Source organism: Monomorium pharaonis, chromosome 3, assembly GCF_013373865.1.
Source record: "Monomorium pharaonis isolate MP-MQ-018 chromosome 3, ASM1337386v2, whole genome shotgun sequence".
NCBI classification, from domain to species: domain Eukaryota; kingdom Metazoa; phylum Arthropoda; class Insecta; order Hymenoptera; family Formicidae; genus Monomorium; species Monomorium pharaonis.
In genome coordinates, this window is record NC_050469.1 from 3752496 (window position 1) to 3763669 (window position 11174).

Below are 11174 nucleotides of genomic sequence, written 5' to 3' on the forward strand. Positions count from 1 at the left end.
CATAAATAAATCAATTTTTTTTATAAAAAACAATTTCTTTTAAGATCTATAACTGTTACATTTATATATTTTTTTATCTTCTTAATTCATCAACTATATAAAATTAAAAATATTTTTGGTTTTTGTTATAGGCATTAGAGGCTACATATTTTTTGCCAATTTTACAACTTCAGTAGCGAGACACAAACGTAATTAATAAAAACTTAGTGAAATTAGTTTTTGATAAAAAATGTTATTTGCAATATTTAAATACACGATAAATAAATCCTATTCTTTAAATTTCATAAAACAAACTTCATCTTAAGAGAATGAAAACACTGCTACTACAATTTTTTGAATGGTTTTTTATTCTAATAAAAGTTAAAATTTACTTCTATAAAGTGAACTTTAACTTTTTTAGAGCAGAAAATTATTGAAAAAAATTGTAGCGGCAACATTTTTACTGTATAAAATTTAAAAAGTGAAGTTATAGAAAGATCGGCTTTATTGTTTCTTAAAAAAATTCTTTAATTTTATTCTTTTTTAACGTTATAAACTAAGTTTCTCCTTAATGATCTATGTAATGTTAATTAAATGTTTATTAAGGCTTAATTGACGATGCAAATAACATCTAATGGACATCTATGAAAATGTCTAATAAAAATCAAATAAACATGCAATTTGAAACTATGGATTTCTGATGGACATTTATTAGAAGACGTTTGTTAAAAGTTCTTGCCTTGTGTGGGTAAAACTGTAAATATAAAAAAGTTTAATTATTTAAATAGAATAAATAATCATCTTAAAAGCAGTGTAAAAAATTTAAGCCAAAGTTATCTTATTTTATGGTATCTTTCATATTTTTTAAGAAGTTTGTTTGGATATATTAAAATAAATCACTGTATATTGGAAACAAAAAGATACACAAAAGAATAGAACAATAATAAAAAGTCGATGCGGTATTTCGTTATTTTGAACACCGCATGATTAGTGAGACTTGTTTACCATTTTCCTTTATCATTTCCGGTCAATTATTTATGTATTGTACACAGTTTAAGTACCAATTAAAATCTGAATTTAATTTGTTTTTATATACAGGATGTCCTAAAACATGTGGTCAACGATCGTAAAAAGGTGGAAGGGATCGAAATGAACATGAAAGTCCAATATTGTCTTGGGTTAGGTCCACCAATAATCGAGATATTAACATAAGGAATCTGCAAATAATTTAATTTCTATTGTAATTGTGAACAGTAAATTAATGAAAGCTTATCATATATTCATGAAAGATTTTTTATTCCGTGCTATGGCTCGAGCGGATCGAGCTCTTCTCTTGGAGCGCTCTCATTCGTATAATTTGAAAAATTAATACCTCAATTATTGGTGGACTTAATCCAAGGCCTAACCCAAGACAATATTGGTCTTTTATGTTCATCGGGATCCCTTCTACCTTTTTACGAGCGTTGACCCACATATTTTGGGACACCCTGTATATATGTGTGTGTAGCATTTTTAAATCTTTCTATTTAAAAATACAAATAAATTACGAAGATTGTGTGACTTGGTTTATTTATATTTTCAGCATTACTACATGCCATATGTATCTACCATATTTTTATTTTACTATCTCATAGTGAAGTAAATGCATATTGCATACATTAGTACTTGCACTTTTGACTTTACACTGTACGATTTACGTCATTTCCCCTATTAAAAGTGAATAATAAATTTTCCACAATTAAAATTAGCTTTTGGGTACATATATCAAATTCACGCGTAAGTAGTCATTTCAAAGAAGTCATACTTATTTTAACTCTGTCTGCGATTCTCCACCAATATCATAAAAGTGATAATAGTTTCAAGAGTTTCAATATTTATATTTTGTATTGCATTGCTTGGTTCATATTGTTTATGTCTTTTCAAAGTGTTGAACAAGATGGCAATTAATCCAACCAAATCAATTCCTGCATTTTACGCAGGACAAAGTATATTTTTGACCGGTGCAACAGGATTTTTGGGTAAAGTGTTAATCGAAAAGATATTGCGATCATGTCCAGATGTTCGTGAAATATTTCTTTTAATGCGTCCAAAAAAAGGACTAGATGTTAATCAAAGACTGGAGAAAATCTTAAATTTACCTGTAAGTTAAATATAGAAGAAACATTTTTATAACGTTTTTGTAAGATTTTAACGATCCTGATGTGTTATGTATAAGATTGACAAAAAGAATTTTTTGTCAAAAATACTATTGTAACGTCATTACTAAAGAAAGTTACTTCTAAAATTAAAATTTCCTAAATAATATATATGTTAAAAATTATAATAAACATAAACATGATATTTGTTACAAATGTCATTAAACTTTTTCTTTTGGTTATAAATTTAATACAAATTTTATAAAAACTTTTATTGAAAGAAAAACATTTTATAAAAAATAATGTTTTATTATTATTTCAGTTATTTGATAAATTGCGTGAAGAGCGACCTTCGAGTTTTAAGAAATTAATTCCAATTCCTGGTAATGCTAGCGAGAAGGTATTAGGTTTATCGAATGAACATAAGCAAATGTTAATTGATAGAGTGACTATAATAATTCATGGAGCAGCGAGTGTAAAATTTAATGACAGTTTAAAATATGCCATACTTACCAACATTAGATCAACGAGAGACATCTGTATTTTAGCTCAAAGCATGAAAAATATCGTAGTAAGTTAGAAAAAGTAACTGGAAATATGTTTTATAATAACACATTGTGTCACCTAGTATCTTACATAATTTTACGCAATAATTTATATCTTCATTATAAATTTTCTTCAAAAATGCATATCATCAATATGTACTTTTCGAGCTTAAAAACAATTAAAATATAGTAAACTCAAAAGGAAAAATATAATATTAAAATGTCATAATGTTCAAAAATTAATAATATAAATTTAAATATCTATTTTTATAACAACTTTTTTATTTACTAAAAATTAAAAAAAAATTAAAATCTTTAAATCAATGTTCTCTTATCTTTCAAAGGCATTAGTGTATATTGGTACAGCATTTGCAAATGTGAATGAACCATTCATTGAAGAAAAAGTATACTCACCTATAGCTGATTGGAAGAAAATGATAGATGTGGCTGAATTATTGGATGATGAGCATACTTTAAACGTTTTTACGGCTAAGTAAACTATATACGAAAATTGTTCTTATAAATTTTGTATAGATGGTTATACCAATATAATTTTTTACTTATATATATTTTTTAATTTAAACTTTTGTTTTTGACGATACTATTCAAGACTAATTTTAAAACCAAATCACGAATCTGAACAAGTAATCCTTGCCTAGACTTTTTACAGTGAAAACAAATGCGTGAAATAAATGGAATTACTTTATTACGTCACATTTTTGAACTATTTAGGTTTAAAGAAATTAATAAATGCTGTTTTCTTATAAGTTTTCTTATAAGTTATAAAATCAATTTTTAAAAAAATGTAATTGTGCAATTTTACTTCCGAATTTGTTGTCAGCAACACAAAATCTAAAAGAATTATCAGTTCCAGTTTGTGGTCTTAAAAAAATTTAATTTTATTAATAATATAATATGCAAATTCTTAATTTCTTGTGTATTTGAAATTGTGTACAGGTTTTTGGATTATGCACCTAACACGTATATTTTTTCAAAAAACTTAACCGAGAGTATAATACAAGAATATTCTTCTTCTTTACCTTGCGCGATTGTAAGACCTTCTATTGGTATGTTTATTTATTTATTTGCAATTATTAGAAATAAATTTTATTTTAATATATTTTTGTCATGTATACTTAATATTTTTACATTTCTTGTTTTATTTACATTGTCTTAAAATAAAGTTTTTCTACTAATATTATATAATTTTTTGAAAATATTAAAAGTATATTGAAAAAAAATATATATACAATTCTTTTTATTATATACGCATTTCCTACGATTAAATACGCGTTATTTCTTTATCAATTTATTGATGTTCAAGAATCATATTTATTGGCCATGTTGTCTTCGATAAAAACGTGTAAAGAATATATTTGTTTGTAAAACAGATTTATTTTTTAAATACATTTTTTATTTGTCTTGAAATATTCATAAACAAGTATAACAGTTATAGAAAACAAATAGAATGCATGAAATTTGTGTCCCAACTTCAGTATTCAATGAATAAAAAGTCATTATAGTAACGTTTTTAATGTGTTTTCAAATATGTAGTTTTTAATGTTCTATGCAATATTATTGAATTTAACTGAACATATTATGGCACAAATTTGGAGGTTTTAGTAATAATGTTGAAATAATATATGCAATGTGGTTGTGAATAATATTGCATTTACATTTGTTAAACATTATGATAATGTTTTCATAATTTTTACTCTAGGGATATTTTTACCCTAAACAATTATCTAAAGTATTATTACAAAATTATTAAAATTTAATAATAAAATAATAAAAAAAATTTAATTTGCATATGTTTCAAATTTTAGTTATGTCATCATTGAAAGAACCTTTTCCAGGATGGATAGATAACGTTTATGGTCCACTAGGCCTTTATGCTGGTGGTGCAAAAGGAGTAATACGAGTAGCTTACTTAAGTAAAGATACTTATGATAACATTATACCAGTAGACATTGTCATTAATGCTGTGCTAATCATATGTTGGAAACTCGGATTGACCACGTATGATTATCAATATATATTTTACAATTATGAATTTTAATTATTAGAAAACATTAAAGTTCTTTTTTCTTATTTAAACTACTTTAATTCATGTTTATAACAAAGTTGTATGCATATAGTATTTAATATTCTATTAAATCTAAAGAAAGAGATAGGCTTACTCTTAGTTAAGTACAAATTTATGAGTAAATATATATATTATGCTTTATTCTTAATATGTAATTATTAAAAAATACTTATAATGTTTATAGTATACTAGTAGTAAAATGTTCTTGTTTAGATTTTTATCATGTTTCTCCAAGTTTTTTAAAATTCTAATTAAAAAATAATTTTTTAAATGTAATTTTCATTAAATGTTTATTCTTAGGTAAATTTATAAAATATATATAAATCTTTAAAATACTCATACATAAAATATAAATAAGAATTTTTTTAATATTTTAATAAAAGTCTTTTGTTTATATTTTTAATACTTAATTTGTTTTATAACATTTTATATACTTATTTTATATATTGCCTAATTTAAATTTTTTAAAAATATTTGTTGTATTTTTTATACAAATTTTATATAAATTTTATTTATTATTAGGTTTAGCGCAGATTCTAGTTTATTTGTTTTGAATTGTACAAGTGAAAAATGTTTGACATTTGGAGATGAAATAAAACTTTTATTTGTTTTAAATGACGAAACACCTTTGGAAGGAGCTGTTTGGATCCCTAAAACAATATTAACTGATAACTATGTTTTATTCAATATTTTAACAATATTATTACATGTTCTGCCAGCTATGTTAATACATTTGATTTTAACATGTTTTGGACGTCGATCTATGTAAGTTTTTAATATAATATTTACTACTTTAACCAATACACATTTTTGCTTTACGTATTTGATTGAATTGGCAAAACTTAATTTATTGAAAAGTTTATTAAAATATTTATTTAAATATTCCAAAAATAAAAATAATGTTAGTCTTGTTTCAGTAAAAAACATTTTTTATTTTTATACATATTTTTATTCTTTTTATTTAACTTTTTGAAGCACGGGATAACATTTGTGTTATTTCTTTTTGAATAAAAAAGTGTGTTCTTTTACTTCGATTTTTTAAACTTGGTATCTAAGGGTACTTGGGTCGCTAATTCAGAGAATCTGAAATTAAAATTTAAAAATTTTTAACGTTTAATTTAATATGGCGACTAAAAGTACGGACAATTTATGCTTTATTTAAAATATATTAGGTCTACAAATAAGTTTTGACCTTTTTTTACAAAAAATTGAATATTTATTTATACAAAATCAAAATACATATTAATCTCGAAAATAATCTCCATTACTTTCGATACATTTCTGCCATTTCTCTGGTAGCTGGCGAATTCTTTTTTGGAAAAAAGATGGTGAGTTTAATTTTATAAAGTTGGTGATATGATTTTGGACATCTTCGGATGTTTAAAAGTGCGTATCAAAAAGATGGTGTTGCAGAGAATGATAGAGGTAGAAATCTGAAGGAACTATATCTGGAGATAGGTTGTATGAGAGAGAACTTGCCAGCTCATTGCTACCGCTACATGGGGCTGTGCGTTATCGTGTAACAGGACGACAGGAACCTGCCGAGTTCCTTTATCAATATATGATTGTTTCCGTTCAATTTTGCCACTAAATGCATTAATTATTTTTGATAACGCTCAGAGGTTACAGTACTTACAGTTTCCCCGGATTTTAATAGCTTAAACTGCCTTAAAGTATACATTATAAAAAAAGATTGGTATTAGTAACTGAAATCGGGTTAAACGAACGTAATTCCAGAGTTGTATATGGCAAACTAGCTGCTTTAATTTTTGTAACATAATTTTTATGTTCTTGTAACATCTTATTGTGTCAAATAAACTAAAAATATAGTTATTAGACAAATTCTGTGTTGAATTGATTAATTAATCAAAATTACTCATAATATGAATGATTTTAAGTCTGGAAATCGATCAATATAATGCAGTTAGAACAATCTTTATTGTAGTTGAAAGAATATTTAGAACGTCTATATAAATACATTTTAGTTGTTTTGACTTTTTACTTTTAAACTAAATTTTTTAGTAGGAACTCTTACATCAGATTATTGAATAGACCAATTTTATCCAATTTGGTTTGATTGTAGTTGACGTAATTAAATTCGCTCAACTCAGAGGCTTAGCTTATTCTACTTTGATCTTTTTCTTTTTGATGTAGCACACCTTTCATATTCCACCAAATGCACAGCAATACTTTTTAAATAAATGGTTATATTATCTAGCAAAGTTTTTATATGTGGTTTTTTTAATGTTAAAGATTGGCACTACAAATTCTCAAAGCAGCGGGAAAAAGATTTGAATTGAAAATAAAGTTACAGCAAATTAATTTGGAGAAGTCAGAACTTATTTGACCTAATAGCAAATAATTTTGCCTAGAAAAGATATACTTAAACTAAATATGTATTTGGAGAGCGCTGATTAGAAATTTAAAGAAAAAAAATGCAAATTTTTAAAATACAAATGGCAGATATTAAAAGTATAAAAAAATTACTAAAGAATAGCTAGATTTATATTAAATTTGGTATAAGATTTATATTAAATTTTTAAGTTGCTGATTTAAAATGTAAAAAAAAATATAAAAATTTTAAATCAACACAAGTTCAACATGATTTACTAAAATTGTTTAAAAAATTGTTAGATTTACACCAAATTTATGCCAAATTTGGTATTCAGAAATTTCTTGAGTTGCTGATTTTAAATGTGAAATAGAAAAATTATGCAAAAAACTGAAAGTAAACATCGTTAAATTTTGATAATTGAATTGAAATAATTTTAAGATTATTCTATATTTTATATAAATTGGTTAATTTCTTGCGTTTTGGGTTTATCATTTTAGATCTATTATAGAAAAATATATATAATCACATATTTGTATTTATTTACTTGCTATAAATAAACAAATACCAAAAACTTGCTGTTTTTTGAAAAAATTAATTTTCTCTCAGAGAAGAGCGCCAATTTCTACAAAACTCTACATCTGAGAGTTTTTGAGGTCGCTGATTACGAATCCATTATCAGAATTTTAAAATTAAAAATGGTGAACCCAATATGGCGGACATAAAATTATAAATTCAACTAATTTTCATGAATCTTAGTATCTAGCAGTTTTGTCATATTAAATCCGCCATTTTTAATGTTAAAAATTTTACAACGAATTTGTAATCAGTACTCAGAAAACCTCCTAGATATTAAGTTTTGCAGGATTTAGTTTAATTTTTAGTTATACGTCTGTCATATTAAGAATATACACCCATATGTATATATAAAATTTTCGGCTACCTATAATATTAAAATTACAACTTTTATGACAACACAATGAACATTCATAACCTGTAGCCATAAATGTTTATTGTGTTGCCTAACGTTTAAAAAGTAGGTATGTAAAAAGATAATTTAGAATATTTAGATGGTTATTCACAAAATTCTACACAAAGTATACAAAATATCGTGAATTCCGTAACTTTATATCTAGTTTATAACCGCCTGTTCTCCTCTACATATTTAGATAAAAAACTTTTATATAATACAATTTGTATACAATAAGTATATAGAAAGAGAAATGTTTTTTGTAATGTCTTATTATATCTGCGATTTTTTAATGTAAAAATTCAATATAGTTGAAGTATCGTTATAATTAAATTATCTTATAATATATCTTATGATTATATTAATGAATAATATACGATTTAGGCTACCACGACTGGTAAGATTATTATATGTTGCCAATTGTGCTGTGAGTCTCTTTTCGTTTAATAATTGGAAATACAACAATGCAAATTATTTGTTTTTGATGTCTTTAATACCATCTGAGGACCAGGAAACATTTTGTCTCAATTATTTCGAGTACGATTTGAAAGAATATTTCAAGTAAGCGTATTATATCTTTTATTTTTAAAGATGTTTATGTGAAGATAGTTTAACCCTTTTGATACGATTGGTACATATATGTGTACCAAGTATAGTCTGAATGATTGGAATATCTTTATACACTAATTGAAAGTTATATAACAATAAATAAATTTCAAATATTGTATTTTTTAAATACTGTTCTGAAAGGATTAAGATTCGTAAATGTTTATAAATATGTTAATAAATGTTTTACGATTTGAAGGTTTACAATTCTTGGTTTTAAAAAGTTTGTTCTTCACGAAGACATAAATCGATTAGATGCAGCTAGAGCACATAAAAGAAGGTACGAGTATTAGAATAAAATATGGTACTATGGTCCTTGTAAATACAATGATTACTTGTAAAATCTTTGTCATTAAGGTAACAAATTATTAGTTACTTATGGAATTATTTGTTTAGTATCTCGCCTATTGTGCAACAACGCTAATATGCTAATATATAATACATTTGTTATGAAATTTTTTTTATTTACCTTTTAGTATTTCAAAAGTATTTATCAGGATTGTAACATTTGATTACACGTAGTTCTGCATTTTTAAAATTTAAATTATATATGTACACTTTAGTGCGTTTTCTTTTATTTATTATACTAGACACTACAGACGCGCACTTTGCGCGCGTTAATTTTCGCTTTTTACTTTTTAAAAATAAATTACAACGATAATTGTATACATAATATCTATACAAATTTGACAGCTGTCAAAATTCAATCGCAATGACAGTTACTTGCGCGCGCGCGCACGCACACGCACGCACGCACGCACACACACACACACACACACACACACACACACACACACACACACACACACACACACACACACACACACACACACACACACACACACACACACACACACACACACACACACACACACACAACATATGTGTTGGAAACTTCACAATCTTTATAATAAATTTAATAACATATGTATTTGTCATTTTAGCAGTAGTAGAGTAAAACATTTTTAATAATCATGAAAGTATTTTATAAAAGTAATAATCATAAATTACATAATATGTTAATGTGTATCATATGTAAATATAAAAAAAAAAGAGAATTATTAAAACTTATATAGAAGCTGTTATTCACATTAGAACATATAATTTCCTGTTTAAGACAATATAAACAATTTCTTAAATAATTAAAATTTATAATATATTCATTAAATTTATTTTCAGAGTGGAATTGTTTGGTACAGTGGTGGAAAATATCATGTTTTTTGGTATGCTGTGGATAATATATAAATGGATCTTCTTTTAAATATTATAAGATCGTTTATTCACCGATATTATACGTATAAAAAGTTATAATTTATAATAATCAAACACGCGTATAACGCATGTTTTTGAAGAAAAATACATTATTAAGACACACATGATAGAGTATTTAATAGAATCAAGCAGAATTTCTGATAAATATAACAAAATTTAAGATTTTATAATTAGAACATCTAATTATAGATTTTACTATACAATACTTATTCTTACAAAATTTCTGATTTATTTATTTTTGAACAGACATACTGGTTGAATCTATCGGATTTTCAATTAATGCAACAAAATTTTTTGTCACTGTAAAATTAGTAATACAATTTATTAATACCTATTTGCCTAGGTGTGATAAAAGCGTTAATTTACAAATAAACTGTTTTAATCTCTACTAACTTTTTGTAATCTTTAAATGTTGCTATCTACATTTTTAATTCAAAATCAATTAAGCGGGACAGTCAACTTAATGACAACATAAGAAATAAACATTTTCAAAATTTGAATTAAATTATTGATTCTTAATGAATTAATGAATTAAATTATTAAAAGTTATCTTGACTAGGTCAAAGTTACCTCATTTCACCATACTTTCTAAATTTTTCGAGAAATTTGCTTAGATATGTTAAAGTGTATCACCCAGTATATTGAAGCTTTGCTACGTCTTAGAAAGATATTAGCTTTAAATAATTAAATCAATGAATCGTTAAAAAACTAATGCATTCGCTTTGAATATTGCATGACTAGTTTAACTTGGTTATCGTTTTTTTTTAATCATTTCCGGTTAATTACTCGCGTATAAATGTATATTATACACAATTAGAAAATAAATAAAATCTAAAATTTAATTTAGTTAAATTACAAAGCATCTTTTCTACTCCTCTCCTTTATATTTTCATTTGTACTTACATTATACTATTATAATTAAATATTGATAAAAACAGTGTGCATTGCAAATGATTCCAATTATTATAGTTATGTAAATAATTAAGTAAATATATTGTATTGCATATTATATATGAAGGTTTAAAAATACAAGTAGAGCATATCCAATTCCGAAGAAATTCAGTCTATATATTCTGCATTTCCAAATCCTTCAAGAATACAAACAAACTAGCAAAATTTAAATTGTGTTACTTGATATTACATATTATAATACACATTTCTACATTTATATCGTAAAGCGAAGCAAATGCATATTATTGCATGTATTATTTGCACTTTCGACTTTAATATTTATAGTGTAGAGCAAAGC

General features: G+C 24.8%; 1 protein-coding gene across 1 annotated transcript; it reads left to right on the plus strand.

Annotated features, from left to right (window-relative positions):
• Nucleotides 1-1480: 1480 nt before the first annotated feature.
• On the plus strand, nucleotides 1481-10317 carry LOC105830570 (fatty acyl-CoA reductase 1). Its single transcript, XM_012669962.3, has 9 exons — nucleotides 1481-2119; nucleotides 2437-2685; nucleotides 3004-3152; nucleotides 3617-3726; nucleotides 4486-4678; nucleotides 5268-5510; nucleotides 8432-8608; nucleotides 8853-8933; nucleotides 9833-10317. Exons 1-9 carry the CDS (start codon nucleotides 1916-1918, stop codon nucleotides 9912-9914), a joined length of 1488 nt encoding a protein of 495 aa, XP_012525416.2. The 5' UTR covers nucleotides 1481-1915; the 3' UTR covers nucleotides 9915-10317.
• The last annotated feature ends 857 nt before the right edge of the window (nucleotides 10318-11174 follow it).